The sequence below is a fragment of the Schistocerca gregaria genome, chromosome 6 (assembly GCF_023897955.1).
Source record: "Schistocerca gregaria isolate iqSchGreg1 chromosome 6, iqSchGreg1.2, whole genome shotgun sequence".
Classification (NCBI taxonomy): Eukaryota; Metazoa; Arthropoda; class Insecta; order Orthoptera; family Acrididae; genus Schistocerca; species Schistocerca gregaria.
In genome coordinates this window covers 216420301-216443289 of record NC_064925.1, presented here as the reverse complement: position 1 = coordinate 216443289, position 22989 = coordinate 216420301, and the positions used below count along the sequence as shown (strand labels likewise).

Here is a 22989-nt window from a genome sequence, read left to right as displayed (position 1 = left end):
TTACGCGGACATAACTGACTTAGTACGTTGTATCATACACCTGTAGCTTAACTGCAAACCTAATTTAGTGACTTAGTTCTAATTTAAAGTTGTGCTTAAAAAGTAGAATAGCCTTACTCTTTTCCTGTGTTACAAAGCGGGTTAAGTGTAGATGTTGCCATAGGGAAGACAGACAGGAAGTAGTATAAGAGGATTTTGGTTTGGAATTCCATTGGGGCAAGAGAGAGAGGGAATCGCTGAGAACGAGACAAAAATTTGCGAGCTTCAGGCGGAAGTGGAAAAGAACAAGGGACCTGTGTCAAAATAATAAGCAATTGCCCGACGTTATGTGTTTGCAGTATCTAATACATTTGACTTGTTAGCGGAAGCTGGAGAGGAGCAATCTTATCCAACTGTCACTGTAGAGTGCAATAGACTTTTAACAACGAAACCAAGCGTATGTAAGAAAATGAAAAGAAAGAAGGGTCTCGCTGCTATGTAGTACGCAAGACAGGGTTGTAAACCACAAGGTACAATACAAGTTGAGATCAGGGTACCAGGTCACAAGTGTTGTGAAGACAAACTTTATTAGCGATATGCCGAAAGATAAACTGTTGTAAGGAGTATTTTGCAGCGCCAATGTACTATACAAAACTTTTTCCCGATTTGTTGAAAGATCGTCTTTTATAACTGCTTGTGTAGTTTCATCATAGTGTTAATTCTATTAACAAATGCCCTTCCTTATTGGAGGTGAAATGTTATAGTAATGTCAAAATGCATCCTCCAACGCAGATGTCGAGAAATTTAAGTGAAAGCGCTACCTTGGTAGGCAAATACGCTTTCGGTCATTCACTTCCAGATTTCTGTCGTTTCCCCAAATCTATTAAGCGAATTATATGATGGTTCCTTTGTCCAGTTGGAACCTGAGGCCCATCTGTAATTACAGCGTCATCAACGGAACGTTCAACTATTGATATTCTTCCCAAACTGAATTCATTTTTAAACTCACTACAGCATATAACCTTATGTACAATAATACCCATCTTCCCAATAGCCGAGGATATTACTTCACAACTTCAAAACGCACAGTTTCAGGTGATATATGGTTCGTTAATACTCAGTTTAGAGTTCAATCGTCTGTCAGCAAGTCTGCCATCTGAAACAAACGATTTTTCGACTTACAAGGCAAAACAAAACTGATTTTACCACACGTATGTAATGCAATTCAACACGGAAGAACGTGACATACAATAGCGTATTTACAAAATTGGAAATAATTATTTCCTATCTGGAAGATTATGCATCATGCGTTAAACACAGCTGAGCTTCCCAAAAATTGTTATTTCCCTTATTACTGATAGCTTAAGAGCTAGATGTTAACACACCTTGTTCCTACCCAAGAGGACGATTAGCGAAAGAAAATATACTTAAGCGTTCTTTAACCATTATTAATTCAAACTTCTTTCTATTCTTACTGGTGCCAGTATCTATAACTGTGCATTGCATTTTCTTTTAAACTATTTCTAGTGTATCAAGCAGGCATATTGTCCCCTCCCCCCAAACTTTGGTCGTAGACAATTACTTTCTCTCGATGATTGTAAGTTCATTGTAAGCCTGTCTTCAGAATTATTAAAATTATGACAAAAGAATCACTACCTTCTGTTAGTTTGACTTCACAAGGAAAAAGTAAAGGTAAATAAGTCAGATTTAAAACAACAATAACTTTATTATCGTTTATTTTATTTACAAAAAATTATCAAAATATGACACTTAACATTATATTAGATTAACAGTCTTCATTTACAATAGAACTATTTCGTACTTCCATTGGACAAATAGAAATTCATTACGTTTAATAGCTACTAGCAGTATGATGATGTCTTGTGTGAGCTGTAACAATTAGAACATTTGCCCAAAACACTTAAAACTATGGAGCATAATAGTCCACGTAAATTTACACTTAAAGGTTAATTGTACAAATTCCTTAGAGGTGACAATAATAAATACGTCACTTGAGCAAAACTGTCACTATGAAAGCATGAAATGCACAGAACGCTGTCTTTCAGCAATCTGTTTTTCGGCAGTGATGAAAGTGCGTTTAATAATTAGCACAAACGAATAAATTAGTTGTTTCATGGTGAATTATGGGTCTGCGACAGGCCTGGGTGTTTGCTGTCTACCAGCTGAGGACGCCAGGCACGTACTTGTCGATGAGGCTCTGGTAGTATGGCTTCAGCTTCTCAATGTCGGGCATCTCGTCGCTCTTCGAGTAAAGGTCGTATTTGCTGCAAAGGAAAAGATTAATTTTAAAAATGCTGTTCTAAAGTATTTTAATTAGATTCTGTAAATATACTGTCACAGAAGGTAATAAACCGTGTGAAGGGAGTTTTGTGTCTTGAACACCTACCGAAATATCATTTTATGAAAGATATCAGTCAGATATTTTGATGCGCGATCTCTGAAGGAAGATGTGTAGTAGCTTGCAGCATGAACATACTACTTCTACAAAGGCAGCTGCCTTACCTGCATACAAGAGACGAATACCAGACCAAAATGGTCATTTTCAAACAACAGAAAGCAATAACTGAGCATTATCGTCGAAATACTTCCAGATTATTAGCTGCCACGTTGTACTGATCGATGTGGTATTTCACTGATCATGAGTTCCGCAGAACGGTACTTTAAGCCCCAACCACAAAACATAATGTGTGTTCAAGTTCGGAGTATGGTGTTATAATTTATATAATAAGAAAATCCGCTTCAGTGCCAGTAAAACCTGATTTATTGCGCGACCGGTTTCGAAGCCTCAACTTTTGTCTTCAGGTGCCACCAAGTAATTATGGGAACATAAACTTGTGGCAGTCGGGCCAGTCAGTCATAGGGCTTGTGGGGGGTGAAGGTGGGGGTGTCATTACCACACCAAACAAAAGCCTCAAGGACCAGCAACCAGAGCGCCCGTCTGGACAGCACGACACGCAAGTTAATGTTACTTTGTGGCACCTGAAGATGAAGTTTTAGGTTTAGAAAGCGGTAGTGCAATAAATAAGAAATTCCTGCAACTGAAGTGAATTTCTTTGTTGTATAATTATGTTCCTCAGTTTCCGATGTTCGTCTGACCAATTATTTTTTGTTATAATGTGTGACAATCATCAACGTGTTTGGATGCAAAGTGGCACTCACCCTCAGAATGCTACATTACGAAAGAACATTTAAACTCATGCTCAGTAAGTAATTTGATAACGCTTAAAAAGGACATTTAGGCTGAAAGCAAGACGCGAGATTTTGAAACAAAGGGAATTTGCCAGAGAAAGTAGCACTCTTGACAGCAGTAAGACGTAACTTCCAATATAATATACTCGTATGGTTGCGTTATACCATTCAACAAACCGAGTCTATTTTTTTTTTCGGAGTATACGTCAAGTAATTCGTAGTGAACAATGTGATTAACATGTTTCTTCCTCACACTTACTTGAACTCTAGGACCCATTTAAGGGTTTCCATGTCTTCCTCGTTGCAGAGGTGCATGTAGTCGCCAGAAGAATGCCACGGGTAGAAGGAATGGAAGCGGATGATCTTGTGGCCCATCTCCGGCAGCTTGGAGCCGTTGTGCTTCAGCAGGCGGTACACGTACTCGTCGTGTCCCCAGGCCATCAGCACGTTGTCCAGGCCGCAGTTGGGAGTGTACATGCCGTACTTCGTACTGTAACAGTACAACGTTTTCTACGTTTTTTAAGCACTACAAGCGTTTCATACTGCTTGAACATGTGACTTGTCTCTCTACGGCAAAGAAATATCACAATTATCACAAAATTCCTCTTCCTTTGCATGAAGGTTTTCTTACTTGTAGTTGGGGTTGTAGGTGTCCGGGTTGTCGTGGAAAGTTGTGTTTCTGTAGACAATGGAGTCGGCCCAAGCGCAGCCAACAGGGAAAGTGTCTCCAGTAACGGCCCACTGCGGCTCGTCGTAGAACGCCATTATCTGGAACGATAGGTTTACTTCATCAGTCATGTCTCCTAAAGCAGTACCTCACTGTAATTGCATTAATTACACATATTAAGTTTTACTGAGCGGTGCGAATCATGTTTGACGTAAAAGACTCGCACTTTTGGATTATGCAAAAAGTATCCAGTAGAAAACAAAATTCCATCTCATGTTACCTGTTTAATACATTACGTTTTATCTCGTCTCGGACAAAAGTCTACTTGAATCGGATTTTGTCTGTCTTTGAGGTCAGATTATTTCCTCTAATGTTCAGATAAATATACGAATGAAACGTCCTGGCAGATTAAAACTGGTTGCCGGGCCGAGAGTCGAACTCGGGACCTTTGCTTTTCGCAGGCAAGTGCTCTACCAACTGAGCTACCCAAGCACGCGCATATCAGCGCACACTCCGCTGCAGAGTGAAAATCTCATTCTGTAAATATACGAATGTTGGCATAGATGTCACGCAGATTTTATAGTGATTTATACAGGGTGTAACGGGTATAACCGCAGGTTCTTTTATATGTGATACCTTAATATTTTTACACGTTAGTTTGTTGGTTGTTTTTACTCTTCGTCAAGCAGTCTTCCCACATTATTCACTACCTGACGTTTCCTGAACGATAATAACCAAATTGACTACGCCTGCTCGTATAGACTACCCGTTTTTCGTCCACTTGTCACAGTTCAACACCTGACATACTGCCTAGCGGAAATTAAGCATTTAAGGCTTCCCATTGTGACATATACCTTGGAGGTTCTAACCAACCTAAAACATACTACTCCTAATAATTATAATTTTTAGTCTACAAGTGACGTAAATACGAATGTAATATTGTTCAATGTTCCGTCCTCAATAACCAAAGGAAATATTTCCTCTAATACCTGTTACGTCCTTTATAATAATATACAGTGCCCCACCAGTATTTTTGCAAGATAATTTTCGTTATGACTGGTATTTAAATAATAAGTAAACGGATCCTTTCATTTTAATTCATTCAACCGTGAGTACTTGGTGGTACATAGTCTGTTGTACTAACCAAACGTAACAGACTTTTTTCTTCTGTCAACAAAACTTTACCTTCGTTTGACATGGGTTTCGGGTTGTAAGTCCCTTTCTAAGCTCACAAGTGACAACCATCTTTGGAATTAGTTGTGACAGTATTTTTGCAAGAATCTTTCTGTTATGATTGTTATTTAAGTAACAATGAACGGATCCTTTCACTTTAATTCATTCAAATGTGACTACTTGATGAGATATTCTATATCGTACTAACCAAATGTAATAGTCTTTTGCCTTGTTTCAACAAAGCTTCACCTTCGTGTGACATGGATTTTGTGTCGTGAGTCCCTTTCCAAATTCAAAAGTGGCTACCATCTTTGGAAATACCTGTGTACTAGAAAATGGACTTGCAACATGAAACTTATGTCTTACGAGAACAAACTTTTGCCAAGCAAGACAAAAGAAAGTGTGTCGTTTACTTCATACAAAATGTATCTATTAATTATTTCATCTGTAGAAAGGACCTCCAGAATAGAATAATTCCTCTTAACGAAGACCAGTAAGTTGTGTTGGCTTGAGCTCACCTTGCCCATGTCGTGTAGCAGTCCCGTCAGCTGGAGCCAGTCACAGTCCGGGTGGTCTTCGCGAATGCGCTCCGCCGTCTGGAAGGCGTGCACGATGTTGGGCACGTCGACGTCGGGGTCACTCTGGTCCAGCATGCCGCTCAGCCGCTCCAGCGTGTCCATGATGGGCGCGCGGAACTTGTCGAACTTCAGCCACTTGGCGTGCTGTTCTGTTAAGACAGACGACATACGCGTAAGAGTAAGAGCACGGCAACCAGCCATCAGGAACAATTCGCGTCATTTCTGGTTGCGCAGAGCGGACTTACTCTTGACGAAGTCGACGGTCTGGTACTTGTGCATGTCGTAGTAGAGCTTGCGCACTCGCTCCTTGATGGGGTCCGTGTCGTCGATGGTGTAGTCCCTGAACTGGGCGATCGGTTTCCCCGCGTGGATGGGTTCCGGGCGCAGGATCTCCGAAGGGTCGATCAGAGGACGGTTCTGGAAAAAAGTTATTACATTGCAACTTACAGACCTGCTCAGCGCAGTGTAGGATTATTAAAGTAGTGGCATTCAGTAGAAGGTGAGTTCGAATTTTGAACATGCCATCCATATATAAAGTGAACGCGAGTGTATGGCCTTTGAAAAAGACAAGACCTATAATTCCTCCACTCTTCGCTGTTCTGTCTACCGCCAGTATCCGTCGATCAACAAAGAAAGGAATATTTACGATTCAGCTACCTGTTGATGATGGAATCCCTAGACACTGATAACTTCTCGGGTTAGAGAAGCAGAAGAGGCTACAGCGATTTGGGAAACAAAGGATAACCGGACGTCGAGCGTGCAAACCACTGCACCGGAAAATTCTTAACGATGTTATTAGCATCTCATGATCCAGTAGCCAAGCACACCTTTACACTGTCTACTTGCCTAGTGACCGTTTAAGACCAGGTAGATTATTCACATGAAATCTTGTCAACTGTTCACTCTAACACGTTACGCTTAACCCCTTTTTAACTATTCTCATTACTGAAATCGTAGACTTGCTATGCCCAGACTTGTTTTCTGACACGAAGTTCTAAAAGCATTCTTACAGACAGACGTCCCTATCCACATCGTTGAACGCTTCTCTACATTTCTCAACCACTCCTGAGGGCTTGTATCCTGAAAAAGTGTCTCAGCAACAACGAAAGGTGATTAACACGTAAATTTTCGTGTGTTCTAACTCTATGGTTCACTCGTTTTCAAGTAACAAAAGCACTCAAAAACCGCGAAACAAAGACAGTGCTTGGTTAGACGATAGTGAAGGTTTACAGGAGGCCTTACGGCAGGTAGCTATAACAAAAATGAGAGAAAAACTTTCATTCCGGCAATAAAGTGTGCTTTTGTGCCAAGTAACCAATCCTTCATTCGTTAAATGAAAATTTTCGCCACTGGATACACCACACTAATTATTTCACATATTCCGCGCCATTGTGACATGAGGGAATGGATTTATTTGAAAAACTAAACGATTCTTCTCTACCTCCAGAGGAAATTATCGAAAGTGGTTTCAGCTTCTGTAAAGATCTGATTCACACTTTGGCTCGCTTCTGAAAAGCGTAACATTTCCAACCGCGAAGGTTTATTATATTTTACAAACCATACCTTCAAGATCGACAGTAAAGATCTGTCAGAGACAAATATCGCCAACTATATTGGTTCAAAAATCACAACCGACGTCTCCCTCGTTGACGAAATCATAAACCGTGTCAGCAATGTATTTCTTAAACGACGGACTAGTGTCCCGTGTGATAATAAGACCCCGGACCATCTCAAGTCTAAATTATTCCGCTCTGCTGTCATCCCTGTTGCCTAAGACAAGATGAAGAATGTTGGGCGACCACCCTACATGGCAGAAATAACGCTGAGAAAGAAGAGGAATGAATATGTCAGTCAGCAGCGCAGTGTTATGAAACTTCCTTAACAGATTAAAACTGAGTGCTGATGGGCGTTCGAACTCGGCCCCTCGACTTTCTTAGGCAGTGCTCTTTCTGACGGAGCAACACTTGATAGTTTGGTCCGTAAGAGAGTTGCCTGCTAAGGGTCTGGGTTCGAATCCCCGGCCAGCAGATATTTGAAGCCGTCATAAGGAAAAGGGAGAGAAGGAAACATAGTAGGTGAATATGGATTGGGGCTAAGAAATGAAAGAGGAAGCCGCCTAGTAGAATTTTGCACAGAGCACAACTTAATCATAGCTAACACTTGGTTTAAGAATCATGAAAGAAGGTTGTATACGTGGAAGAACCCTGGAGATACTAAAAGGTATCAGATAGATTATATAATGATAAGACAGAGATTTAGGAACCAGGTTTTAAGTTGTAAGACATTTCCAGGGGCAGATGTGGACTCTGACCACAATCTATTGGTTATGACCTGTAGATTAAAACTGAAGAAACTGCAAAAATGTGGGAAATTAAGGAGATGGGACCTGGATAAACTGAAAGAACCAGAGGTTGTACAGAGTTTCAGAGAGAGCATAAGGGAACAATTGACAGGAATAGGGGAAAGAAATACAGTAGAAGAAGAATGGGTAGCTCTGAGGGATGTAGTAGTGAAGGCAGCAGAGGATAAAGTAGGTACAAAGACGAGGGCTGCTAGAAATCCTTGGGTAACAGAAGAAATATTGAATTTAATTGATGAAAGGAGAAAATATAAAAATGCAGTAAATGAAGCAGGCAAAAAGGAATACAAACGTCTCAAAAATGAGATCGACAGGAAGTGCAAAATGGCTAAACAGGGATGGCTAGAGAACAAATGTAAGGATGTAGAAGCTTATCTCACTAGGGGTAAGATAGATACTGCCTACAGGAAAATTAAAGAGACCTTTGGAGAGAAGAGAACCACGTGTATGAATATCAAGAGCTCAGATGGCAGCCCAGTTCTAAGCAAAGAACGGAAGGCAGAAAGGTGGAAGGAGTATATAGAAGATTTATACAAGGGCGATGTACTTCAGGACAACATTATGGAAATAGAAGAGGATGTAGATGAAGACGAAATGGGAGATACGATACTGCGTGAAGAGTTTGACAGAGCACTGAAAGACCTGAGTCGAAACAAGGCCCCCGGAGTAGACAACATTCCATTAGAACTACTGACGGCCTTGGGAGAGCCAGTCATGACAAAACTCTACCAGCTGGTGAGCAAGATGTATGAGACAGGCGAAATACCCTCAGACTTCAAGAAGAATATAATAATTCCAATCCCAAAGAAAGCAGGTGCTGACAGATGTGAAAATTACCGAACTATCAGTTTAATAAGCCACGGCTGCAAAATACTAACGCGAATTCTTTACAGACGAATTGAAAAACTGGTAGATGTAGACCTCGGGGAAGATCAGTTTGGATTCCGTCGAAATGTTGGAACACATGAGGCAATACTGATCTTACGACTTATCTTAGAAGAAAGATTAAGAAAAGGCAAACCTACGTTTCTAGCATTTGCAGACTTAGAGAAAGCTTTTGACAATGTTGACTGGAATACTCTTTTTCAAATTCTAAAGGTGGCAGGGGTAAAATACAGGGAGCGAAAGGCTATTTATAATTTGTACAGAAACCAGATGGCAGTAATAAGAGTCGAGGGGCATGAAAGGGAAGCAGTGGTTGGGAAAGGAGTGAGACAGGGTTGTAGCCTCTCGCCGATGTTATTCAATGTGTATATTGAGCAAGCAGTAAAGGAAACAAAAGAAAAATTTGGAGTAGGTATTAAAATTCATGGAGACGAAGTAAAAACTTTGAGGTTCGCCGATGACATTGTAATTCTGTCAGAGACGGCAAAGGACTTGGAAGAGCAGTTGAACGGAATGGACAGTGTCTTGAAAGGAGGATATAAAATGAACATTAACAAAAGCAAAACGAGGATAATGGAATGTAGTCAAATTAAATCGGGTGATGCTGAGGGAATTAGATTAGGAAATGAGACTCTTAAAGTAGTAAAGGAGTTTTGCTATTTAGGAAGTAAAATAACTGATGATAGTCGAAGTAGAGAGGATATAAAATGTAGACTGGCAATGGCAAGGAAAGCGTTTCTGAAGAAGAGAAATTTGTTAACATCGAATATAGATTTATGTATCAGGAAGTCGTTTCTGAAAGTATTTGTTTGGAGTGTAGCCATGTATGGAAGTGAAACATGGACGATAACTAGTTTGGACAAGAAGAGAATAGAAGCTTTCGAAATGTGGTGCTACAGAAGAATACTGAAGATAAGGTGGATAGATCACGTAACTAATGAGGAGGTATTGAATAGGATTGGGGAGAAGAGAAGTTTGTGGCACAACTTGACTAGAAGAAGGGATCGGTTGGTAGGACATAGTTTGAGGCATCAAGGGATCACAAATTTAGCATTGGAGGGCAGCGTGGAGGGTAAAAATCGTAGAGGGAGACCGAGAGATGAGCACACTAAGCAGATTCAGAAGGATGTAGGTTGCAGTAGGTCCTGGGAGATGAAGCAGCTTGCACAGGATAGAGTAGCATGGAGAGCTGCATCAAACCAGTCTCAGGACTGAAGACAACAACAACAACAACAAGTTCCGTTAATGAACTGGCAGCGGACAGCGGCAGCAGTAGCAGCAGTGGCGCCAGCAGATATTCACCATGACTTTGGCAGACGCCATGGTGCTGGTCGATGTGATGCCACGAGCTCTCGAGACGTCGCGACGCTGTGTCCTGGCCACTGGGCCGGCCCAATATATAGTGGACGCCGTTATCTATCGCACTGCGGCGTCCTCACGTGATGTCGTCAGCCCGTCTCGTGACGTTCGCGCGAGCTCGACACACTCCCTCGATTGCTGCGACCTCTGGCACAGTTACGAATCCCACTGTACAATATTGCAGAACTTGTTTTCATGTTTGTTTCGCTAACGTTGCTCTTCCTCTCCTACGACCTTGAACGGTCCACTAGGACACTCCAGTGTACTACTAAGGGGACGTCCATTACTACATAAGGTGTTTAGGGGGGAGGAGGGGGTCGACCCGAATCTCATCCAATCGCAAGTAACTTTTTCCGCAAGAAACAGTGTAAAACTGCGGTACAGCTGAATTAAATTTGGTAAAACACGTTGCTCCACAAAAAATGACTAATTCCTACACAGGAGGCTATGTGAACGCCACAAAGTAGCTCTGGAGGGCCTCGATTGTTTAGTCACCACCGGCCAGACGAACACGCGACTCGATGAACGCTGCGACGTACAAGTCTGGTGGCAGCGACGCGCGGAGAGGTCCAGACTTGCCGTGTTTACTCCCGGAAATGTTTCATTATTCGACGGCTCAGTCATTCAGAATGAGTTACCGTGATTATTGTGTTGCATACTGAAAAGACACGTCTACGAAATGAAGAAATACTATCAGGGCTACTGCAACCCACGCCGGAGTGCTCTGCATATCAGTCTTCACGACCGTTTCCTGCCATCTCCGTATCATATGACTCAGGCTGATGGGCATCCGACGGCCCCGGACCCTGAAGCTCATGACGGGAAGTCATTTGCGCCCTTCTTGATTCGCCACTGCCATCGATTCTACCGTAGTATGGTTCAAATGGCTCTGAGCACTGTAGGGCTTAACAAAAGATTGTTCAAATGGCTCTGAGCACTATGGGACTTAACTGCTGAGGTCATCAGTCCTCTAGAACTTAGAACTACTTAAACCTAACTAACCTAAGGACATCACACACATCCATGCCCGAGGCAGGATTCGAACCTGCGACCGTAGCGGTCTCGCGGTTCCATACTGTAGCGCCTAGAGCCGCACAGCCACTCCGGCCGGCGTAGGGCTTAACATCTCCGGTCATCAGTCCCCTAGAACTTAGAACTATTTAAACCTAACTAACCTAAGGACATCACACACATCCATGCCCGAGGCAGGATTCGAACCTGCGACCGTCGACACTGTTAGTTTACGTATTACGCCAAGAACTAAACTTTAATGTTTTACTTACTACCCTGTTTTACACAATTATTTATTCGTGACAGTAATGTCAAATCATTTTCCCTGGTACGGACGCAAACCAATATACGTTAAAGTAGGTCACGTTATTTTCCATAGTAAGTACTACAAAGGTGTAATTACAGTTATCATAACGGGCGCTTTACGTACGTAAAAATTGATAGACAAAGTGCAGTAAGGACTTAATATCGTAGGGAGAACTGTGTGACTGCGTGGACATACATTTGTCAGACAAGTACTAGACAATTACTGTAGTGTGGTGGTGTGCTATCAGTCAAACTGTGTAATGTACACACATTTCGAGCAATTTTCGCCCACAGAGGAGATTTCTTTACGTCAGCATGAATCATTACCTCGACATTATACACGCACCCAAGCCATCACGTTTGATTTAAAGCAGGCACGCTACGAAAACGTAATACGATTTTTGATTAAATATAGTGTTACCGTTAAAGGTTCATCTTAATTTGTACCATGTTTTCATATAGTTCTTGATATGTTTCTTTGGTTCTTATTGTATTGCTCTGATAACGAAATTTGTTTGTCGTCGAAGTTGGTGTAGCGGTTCCGTATTATATAAGTCAGTGTATGTCATATAGTCCGTGTTGCTACACTGTACGTGCGACATGGATAATGCGCATATCTGATTAATATTTTTGTTTCGCTAAGGATGAACAAACGCTAAACACATGGCACCAGAAAGTACTACGAAGAATATCCACCCAAAAAATGTGTGAATGTTCCTACATGTCATAGCAAAAAATTCCAAGTTTTTCGAGACACTTTCACTTTTGCTTAGTAGGTATCCATTTATCAATTACGCCGCTCCATACCTTATCAAAAAATAGAATCAATAATACCATCAACAGCAGGACAAAACCTAAAAACACAGTGGCGTCTCTCCACTGCTCTCGTATAACATAACAATTGGCGTATCTAAGCTGTCACACTTGATATAAACAAGCAAAATAACCTTGCATTTAATTCCTCTCAGCTTCAAGCCAAGTTACCCCTGGTTATTATAAAAATGCCAGTGAAACGCATATACAAGAATCGCAGTACTTTTGGATGCATTCTATTTGCACTAGCAATGAAATTTCAAAATCCGATCAGCGCTTAGAGGCAAGCGTTACATCGCACCCGGGTCAACTAATAGTTGAAGGCAATGGCCACGTTATTCTGTTCTGCGCGTCTAGTATTTTACTATCCCTATTTTTCTTGCTTTTTAATGACTACATCTGATGATGACTTGCTAAGAAGTCAAAACAGGTAATGATATCATCTGTGTAAGCCGGGACTGAAAAATTCAATAAAAGTATCTCGATTAGAAGATGTTTCTCAGTAAGCGTTTAGACATGCGAAGATCCCAAATGCCATTTACTGTATTGATAGTGATGGTAGTGGTGATGACGATGCTGTTTAAAAACGTGGCCATCCGCTCCCTTTCTCGATATCAACACTCGCATCTCGTGGTTTGAACGATTTTTGCGCTTGCAAGCGTAATAGGCCCAACGATTCACCAAGGAGACATGTTATTTTTATTCATAATGTGTGGACAGATATGTCCTTTGCCATGTATACATTCAATTTAAACACCACTGGCCATTAAAATTGCTACACCACGGAGATATGTGCTACAGACGCGAAATTTAACTGACAGGAAGAAGATGCTGTGATATGCAAATGACTAGCTTTTCAGAGCATTCACACAAGGTGGCGACACCTACAACGTGCTGACATGAGGAAAGTTTCCAACCGATTTCTCATACACAAACGGCAGCTGACCGGCGTTGCCTGGTGAAACGTTATTGTGATACCTCGTTTAAGGAGGAGAAATGCGTACCAACACGTTCCCGACTTCGATAAAGGTCGGATTGCAGCCTATCGCGATTGCGATTTATCGTATCGCGACATGGATGCTCGCGTTGATCGAGATCCAATGACTGTTAGCAGAATATAGAATCGGTGGATTCAGAAGGGTGATGTGGAAGGCCATGCTGGATCCCAACGGCCTCGTATCACTAGCAGTCGAGATGACAGGCATCTTACCCGCATGGCTGTAACGGTTCGTGCAGCCACGTCACTATCCCTGGATCCACAGATGGGGACGTTTGCAAGAGAACAACCAACTGCACGAACAGTTCGACGACATTTTCAGCAGCATGGGCTATCAGCTCGGAGACCATGGCTGCGGTTACCCTTGATGCTGCATCACAGACAGGGGCGCCTGCAATGGTGTACTCAACGACGAACCTGGGTACACGAACGGCAAAACGTCATTTTTTCGGATAAATACAGGTTCTGTTTACAGAATCATGATGGTCGCACCCGTGTTTGGCGATATCGCAGTGAACGCACATTGAAAGCTTGTATTCGTCATCGCCATACTGGCGTATCACCCGGCGTGATGGTATGGGGTGCCATTGGTTACATGTCACGATCACCTCTTGTTCGCATTGACGGCACTTTGAACAGTGGACGTTACATTTCAGATGTGTTACGATCCGTGGCTCTACCCTGATGCGATCCCTGCGAAACCCTACATCTCAGCAGGATAATGCACAACCGCAAGTTGCAGGTCCTGTACGGGCCTTTCTGGATACAGAAAATGTTCGACTGCTGCCCTGGTCAGCACATTCTCCAGATGTCTCACCAATTGAAATCTTCTGGTCAATGGTGGTCGAGCAACTAGCTCGTCATGCCAGTCACTACTCTTCATGAACTGTGGTATCGTGTTGAAGCTGCAAGGGCAGCTGTGCATGTACACGCCATCCAAGCTGTGTTTGACTCAATGCCCAGGCGTGTCAAGACTGTTGTTACCGCCAGAGGTGGTTGTTCTGGGTACTGATTTCTCAGGATCTGTGCACCCAAATTGCGTGAAAATCTAATCACATGTCAATTCTAATATAATATAATTGTCCAATGAATTCCCGTTTATCATCTACATTTTTTCTTGGTGTAGCGATTTTAAAGGCCAGTAGTGTATTTTATGGAAGTATGCGTACGGAATGATTGTTCTGCAATTTTGTAACCATACAGTAATGAGTCTTTCTGTCTGTGTATTGGTAATACGTTGCTTTTGTTCATGCTGAGGACCAGTTTCCACCATGTGCACCATGCGTCGATCCTCTACAGGTCTTCCTGCATTTCGCTACAGTTTTCTAACATCGCGACATATCTGTACACAACAGCACTATCCGCGAAGAGACTAATGGAACTCCCGACATCACATAGCTCATTTAATATAACGTGAAAATAATGATATTCTAACATTCTCCTGGAGTACACGCAAAGTCGCAAAGTTACTTCCACGTCTGAAGACGTCTCTTCGATTAAAATGACGTGTCGTGTTGTGTTTGCTAGAAGCTCTTCAGTCCCGTCACGCAGTTGGCCTAATATTCCATACGCTCGTATTTTATTCATTTGGCGGCAGCACGGGACTGCATCGAATGCTACTCGGACACAAGGAACACGGTATCTTAAAGGGTCACTGAACCCACTATTTTCTGTGCCTTGCAGACGAACAGGAGGATCTGAGTTTCACGCGATCATTGTTTTTAGAACCCATTTTGGTTCTTACAAACGAGAATTTCTGTCCCCAGAAATATCTTAAAACGCAAGCTTGAAACATATTCCAAAGTTCTACAACAGATCGACGTCAGACACAGTGCGTCTGTTCTAAGATGTTTCTTGGAAATGGCAATGAACTGTTCATTTTTACAATCCTTAGCAACACTTCGCTCCTCTCGAGCACTACGGTACATTGCTGCTAGAAGAGGGACAAGTTGTTTCCCATACTCTGTGTAGACTCGTAATAGTATCCCTATCAGTTCCATTGGCCTTTCCTGTGGTGCTGAGTGATTTTAGTTCCTTTCCTATCCCTTGGTCACACATTTCGGTATCTGTCATTCCGTGGTTCGTGCGACGGTTTGGAGAAAAAACTGCTCTGTGAAACAGCTTCCGAAAAAGACGTTTAGTACTTCGGCCTTAACTGTGTCAGTATCTGTTTCAGTCCTACTACTATCACAGAGTGTCTGGACAGACCTCCGTGATCGGCTAGGAGAGGAACATGTGGACAACACTGACGTGAAGAAGGAACAGAATGGTTGGACATGTATTACAATAGGGACAACTGGCGGGGTACTAGAGGGAGCTGTAGATGCTAAAAACTCTAGAGGAAGACAGATACTGAGGTATACCCAAGAAATAATTGGGGAGACTGGATGGAAGTGCTGCTGTGCGATACAGAGGTCGGCACTGGAGAGGTGACCAGTCTGAAGGCTGATGAGAAAAAAAAAAATGTATACCCAGTCTCCAGTCTCTCTTTGCCTTGCTTTTAGATCTGCTGTAATGCGTCTTAGACAGTTTGAATACTTTTTCTGTACAGGATAGATTTATTCTAAAGATTGCAGTGCACTAAGAAAGTCTGAACAGATGACTTTGTTTCCACTGGGATGGCGCTCACCTGCTCCATTGTCTTCAGGACTCCTTACTCTTGGAAGGTTGTGAGTTCTTCTGGGAGGTGAACTATGCAGGCCTTACTAACGAAGACAGATGGACAGCTGAGTGTGTTGCGCTGTTTGATCTAGTCTCAAAGTTAAGGAGAAAGCTTTTTAAAAATGTAATCTGAAGGTCGAAATTTCCTGCATTCTTTCAAGTTTAAAATCACGCCAAGGTGGCAGTTCGTTCCATCCCTGGCTTCTTATCATGAGATCTGAAACACTGCCACGTTATTGGACTTGCCCTCAAGATATCGCGTCAGCCCTATAACCAATACGGAGAATGTTAAGATATGTAGTTTTTGTGTTATGCAGTACGGCCAACGGCTTTGATGCAGTGGTAACATCGGTTCCCGTCAGATCACAGAAGTTAAGCGCTGTCGGGCTTGGCTAACACTTGGATGGGCCACCATCCGGGACTGCTGGGTGCTGTTGGCAAACGGGGTGCTCTCAGCCCTTGTAAGGGCAATTGAGGAGCTACCTAACTGAGAAGTGGCGGTCCCGGTTCCGAAAACTGAGAATGGCCGGGAGAATTGTGTGCTGACCACATGACCCTCCATATCCGCATCCGGTGATGCGTAAGGGGTGAGTACGGCACAGCGACCAGTCGGGTGTGACACGATGGCCGGTGGGTACCTTGGACCATCAAGGCATGTTCAGTAGTGTTTCTTTGTGTGATTGTTATGTAGCATGAAAGAGAGCTAACTGTAACATGCCTAAGTGTTTCGGAAGGTTTTGTGTTTCGTCATGGCAACCGTTGTACTGCAGATAAATACAGTATTTTTAAAAAGCCCAGAGTCTTGCGTTTTATAATCTTATGCACGATTCGACTACAAAATACTGACTAGTGAGTGTACTCATGAAGGTCGAAAATGTCGTCAGTCAGATATAAGAAAAACATCGTCTTTCTAGGGATGACGCTCATACGAGTAGTAAACTGATTGCCGGTGGGTGTGGCGTGTTTATCTGTTACGACCAACGAAATATGTGTTTACAACGTCTTACGAAATACGGACTGTGGCTGGCATAATGTCCACTTATCGGTAGTTCCAAAACACGGTGGGCGTAGGGCACTCCTTCGTCGAATTTTAAGTCTCAGAATCCAACGTAGAAGTAGGCTCCAAACCGAGACGCGTATGTTGTTCACTTTTAAGATTTGAAAACCTGTACACACAATTGAACATTTATGCCAGTATACTAGGACTTGAGGTTTCAGATTTATGAACTAGGCCAGTGAAACTGATTGCCGTCAGCAACAGAAGACAATGAGCACATGATAAACCGTCATGCTTCCAACATCATGATTGTAGCGTCATGGTTTGAACTAGAATGTTAGTTACATCTTAGCACTGTCGTTTAGAGAGGAAAGGGACGGTCATACAACTTGTAAAGATATCTTAAAGCGAATTCGTTGTCTTGAAGTTAGTTATGCGTTCCTGTAACTTACTGCAAGGGTTTAAAATATGCTACATACAGACGAAAGGTATTGCTTGTGTAAATTATCTGATTATTTACAACATAAAATTTAAAAAGTGTGTCTACAGCATTATAAGAAACCATTCCCGGTGTTAACTTCGTTCTACTCTTATAGTTTGCCAGGATTCACTTCCAAGGGAAATACCGCTAAGAGCCTCAAAATTCTTCACACTGTCCACAAAGGTATTTTACATAATACTTTAAAGGAACCTGAACTCTATATACATGTACTGCGTCTTCTTAATGAGCAATTAGATTTTACAGTACCGTTTTTCTTCCATTTTTTTTATAAAAAATTGCTCTAAAACTCCCAGTTCTTCTCGTTTATTGGTTGTCAATTAGTTTCTTACTACATATATGAGACTATTTTATCACTTGTCTTTTTACCTATTACGTGTTTTAAGCAAGCGTATATTTGCTTTATATTTTACATACATTTTACTTCCTTTTTTCTTCCCACATGTTTCTCTCCTAGCTCTTTTTACTTTTGAACGATTTTTTCTTGTAAGACAAAAAACTTTTATCATTCAGAATAACGTTTTACGTGTATTCTTTTGATTATGCACGTTGTATAAAATCGAGCCTGCCCATAATTTACGACTTTTTTTCCACCGGTTAAACAAATTTTAAGAAGCCTATCCCTTACCCTTAATTTCCTTCATAGATTACACTTACTTCATGCCCTCACTGACAAACATACCTCACTGAAATTTGGCTCATATATTTTTATTCTCTTTTACTTCAATTAGAGCAACAGTTGCTTACTCATATCTTTTTATGCACGCTGAAAGAAGGCAATAAATTAACAAGATATTTGGCCCTACAGACATTTCGCGGATTACGAATAAATAAATATGAATCTACGGTCCGTAGCTCGTGGTCAATGCGGTCGCGTTCTCGCTTCCCGCTCGGATTTCCGGGTTCGATTCCCAGCGGGGTCAGGGGTTTTCTCTGCCTCGTGATGATTGGGTGTTGTGTGATAGGTTAGTTAGGTTAATGTAGCTCTAAGTTCTAGGGAACTGATGACCATAGATGTTAAGTACCATAGTGCTCAGAGCCATTTGAACCATTAATCTACGCCACCGATAAGTGCACTTTCAGAGTACTACGTAAATAAGGGATCCATTTTCTCTGCTGTTTATTGCTTAAAATATCTCAATATTTAAAATATTTTTTATATCTGTGACATTATTTCCTTCAGATTTCCTGCAAATATTATTATATTTTAGAAGTCTCTTATACAGAATTTTAGCGTTCTGTGTTAGCTATTACACTGTATGTAACTTATTGTAGCATCTAATGGTACCACGCTGTCTCTTAACTGCACAATGATTTTACTGTTGTCAACTTTGTCATTCGTGGGTGGGGTGGCAATAGTAAGGGCTTCCGGCCACCCCATAGGTTAACCATGCCAAATCTGTTACTAACCATGCCGACGATGTACAGATAAGGGGCACAGGCACAGATAAGTGTCCCACACATTTGTGAACAATCTCCCCTCTAGATTACCCTGTTTCCTGCTAATGAACCAAAGTTTGTCAACTGCCTGACCTACGTATGAGTCTCTATGATCAGTTAGTTAGTTCAACAGTTAGTTAGTTAGGTACACGTTCCATAGATCATTTCAACGATTTTTTATCAAAATGGTGCGGAACGAGTCAGTTTACAGAACAATTCTAAATGACTAGTATTAACACTAATGAACATATCATTATTTTAGTCCTGCTCGTGCATCCTTGAAAACAAGGATATTTTTTTTACTCGATACCAGGTTTTAAGTAGAAATTCGTCAGTGGAATAGAAGTAGTTGTCCAGGTGAAATGATTTTAAGTTAGATTTAAAACTTGCTTCGATACCTGTCACACATTTTATGTTATTAAGCAAATGATCAAGGATTTTTTTTACTGCATACTGAACTCATTTCTGCGCCACTGACAGCTTTAATAATAGGTAACAGAGGTCGTTCTTCTCTCCAGTGTTGTAGGTATGGACATCACTGTTCTTCTTAAATTGCGATGGCTTATTTATGACGAATTTGTTAGCGAATATATTACTGTGGCGGTGCTGTTAAAATGCGTAGCTCCTTGAAAAGGCACTTACGTGACGTCTCCGGATGCTCGATTTTGTGCAATCAGTACATTGTAAGTGATGAGCCACCCCACAAAATTATTCCGTAAGACACTATTGAGTGCTAATATGCAAAACATCTCAGAAAGTTAATTCGTTTGCTTCCGAGATTACCAGTCACACGAAGAGCAAAAGTACCTGAGGTTAATTGTTGGTGATGCTCAGTAAAAGCCTTCTTCGAGTTCTAGTTTTCATCAAAATTTACACACAAGAATTTGGAACGTTTTACTCTGTTTACTGACTGCTGCTCACGTGCTACATCATTTATTGGTATGACGCTATTTGTTGCATGGAGTTAAATGTAGTGTGGTTTTTTTTCACCTTTTAGAAAGAGTTCTTTTTCCGAGAACCCACTTTATAATTATTTGGAAAATATCATTTACATCTCTTCTGTTGCTTTCTCTCTAATGGGCTTTATAGAACAGTGGTATCGTCTGCATAAAGTACCAATACCATCTGTTGAAGGTTAAGTGGAAGTCATTCACGTATTATATAACGAATAGGAATGGACAGAAAATTGAACACTGTAGCATTCCCTTTGTGGTTTCTGCTTGTTAAGTGTGATTCAAACCAGGTGTGTGTAAAGCCATCAATTCCACAAAAATTAATTTTTTTCTAAGAGAGTAATATGATCTACACAATCAAACGCCTTGGAAAAGTCCAAAAAATACCAGCTTGCGAGAATTTATTATTTAGGGTTTGTGCATGGAGTATCCGGAAACAGGACTTCCATAAGCTCCTTGTTTTTGAAAGAAAAGTGATTCGGAAGATCTTCTGTCCGTTTCTGGATGCAGATACAGAGGAATGGAGGATCAGATACAACCAAGAGCATGACGAACTATACCAGCAGACCAACGTAGCAGGAACTGTCAAAGTCAAACGAATGCAGTTGGCCGGTCATGTGGCCCGGCTGGAGGATCACAGATGGCCTCGGAAGCTCCTGGATTTCACACCTACAGGAAAGAGACCGCCAGGGAGACCTAAGAAGCCTTGGAGGGATGGACTCCATGAAGATTTAAACCAACTGTCAATAGATGTGGACAGGTGGCGGATAGCAGCAATGGACACAATACAGTGGAGGAGGAAACTTGTAGATGCGCGCGGTCCACTGGGTCAAAAATGGCTCTGAGCACTATGCGACTTAACATCTGTGGTCATCAGTCGTCTAGAACCTAGAACTAATTAAACCTAACTAACCTAAGGACATCACACACATCCATGCCCGAGGCAGGATTCGAACCTGCGACCGTAGCAGTCGCGCGGTTCCGGACTGAGCGCCTAGAACATCGAGACCACCGCGGCCGGCCCGCTGGGTCAGATCACGTAGTAGTAGTAGTAGTTGTTGTTGTACTATTTTATGAGTGAAGGTATACATAGGATTCTCTCATGAGCAACTCTTCTCGTGTCCATACTGTGATCTGCTAAGTAAATTTTTCCGTTATTTCCGTTTCATATCCGTACATACCACTACATCCAGGTAACTATATGAGCTTGGTGACGTACACAGTTTTACACATCAGTACATTTAATCCTGAAATTTGTCGGAATGATCGGGGGCAGGACGAGTATGAGACCAGAGAGCAACGACATCCACTTCGCTAGCTGGCTGGCTGCCGAGACTCCACTTAATCCAAGAGATAAGCTGTCGGCCGCGAAGCACTACACAAGCGCCACGCTGTCTCGCACCCAGGCAGTAACTGCATACCTGCAGTCGAAGTATGCTGTAAGCTTCATAATCATACGCTCAACACATTCAGGGTAATTTAAGTGCTGTTACTTTACTTTTAGGTTTACCGTAACACCTTGCGGCTCTTGTTACTCGTATTTCGCAAATTACTTAATTTTCCCCATACTTCGACAGCACCTGCGTGTCATCATATCTGTATTACCAAGCGTGGCGTTAAAGCACCCTGAAGTTATAATACATCCGCTTGGTAACTGTGAGCCGGCGTCTCAACTTTAACCGGCTAAGCAGAGATAAGTTTCGAAATAAAGCACAGGCGTCTAGCGAGCGTCGGCACGTGATGTGCGGTCACGTTGAAGCGTCGCGACGCCCGGCGTCGGCGTCGAGGGCTCGGGGTCAAAGGGCATCGAAGGCCGAGGAGATGATGCCCTTTAGAGGAAAACTGCCGTCCACAAGATATACGTGGAGTCCAACGGGCGTTCCAGTACTGTTGCACAAGCCCTAATATCTGTCCTACTCCACAGTAGAAATCAACTGCCGTCTGCGTTTGTTTTTCAGCTTAACAGCTATGAAAGAGCGAGATTATTTTGCCACGGAATAGTACCGCATCTTTGACACGCATGAGGCAAGTCTCCCGTGCTCTTCTTTAAGAAATAGTCGCTATTATTTTTTTTTTAATTTTATCATTGCAAGGACGCCAAGAAGTCATTCAGCCATACTGAAACGACTCAATGGGGTCGCTCCATAAACCTATTGCCAGTGACGGTGTTTCACGGACACCTTCCCTGTCTTATTTCACTGAATTTTTCCTGCACTCCTTCGGGGATGATGATGAGAAGGAGGTTGTTGGTTAGTGGGGTGCTCAACTGCAAGGTCATCAGCGCCCGTACAAAGTTCCAATTTTTACACCATTTTCGTATCACAATACAATATAGTCACTCTCACGAATGATGACGATGATTAAATGATGAGAACAACACAAACACCCACTCCTGGGCAGAGAAAATCCCCAACCTGGCAGGGAATCGAAACCGGGACCCCGCGATCAAGAGGCAGCAACGCTAGCCCCTAGACCACGAGCTCAAGGAGGCTGAGCAAGACGCATTAGATAACACTGTACATGTTTGACGCCAGTGTAGGTTGCCGTTTGTGAATGTTACCCAATGATCAAGTTGAAATTTCGTGTTATGATTAAATCCTGAAGATACATATTCCCTGAGTGTTAGTGCGTATGTATGGCTTGAGAATGAATCATTAGTTTGTTACTTTTAATCCGTCTTGATTGCAAAAATATTTATTCACATGACCGGTTTCGGTTCCTATAGAACCACCTTCACATGTGAAACGATAATGATACTAATTCACTATTGTACAAATGTAAAACTTTTTTCATCCTACCGATCAACATCAAATGTACCCGAACGTACCGGAAATATCGGTTACAGGAGTAACCCGTCCACACACTGCAACCATCACATGTTGCGTCACATAAAATTGGTTGGCTGAAATGTTGTCTACTCCCGGGGCCTTGTTTCGACTCAGGTCTTTCAGTGCTCTGTCATACTCTTCACGCAGTGTCATATCTCCCATTTCATCTTCATCTACCTCGCCTTCCATTTCCACAATATTGTCCTCAAGAGCATCGCCCTTGTATAGACCTTCTATATACTCCTTCCACTCTTCTGCTTTCCCTTCTTTGCTT

General features: G+C 42.1%; 1 protein-coding gene and 1 non-coding gene across 2 annotated transcripts; both read right to left on the bottom strand.

Moving 5' to 3' along the window:
* Positions 1-1698: 1698 nt before the first annotated feature.
* LOC126277896 (inositol oxygenase-like) lies at positions 1699-10224 on the bottom strand. The gene is made up of 6 exons (XM_049977451.1): positions 10154-10224; positions 5853-6024; positions 5548-5756; positions 3821-3957; positions 3449-3679; positions 1699-2264 (listed from the first exon to the last, which is right to left on the bottom strand). Exons 1-6 carry the CDS (start codon positions 10172-10174, stop codon positions 2156-2158), a joined length of 879 nt encoding a protein of 292 aa, XP_049833408.1. The 5' UTR covers positions 10175-10224; the 3' UTR covers positions 1699-2155.
* Positions 4275-4349, bottom strand: Trnar-gcg (transfer RNA arginine (anticodon GCG)). The gene has a single exon. It is a non-coding gene; the product is annotated as a tRNA-Arg (tRNA).
* Positions 10225-22989: the final 12765 nt, after the last annotated feature.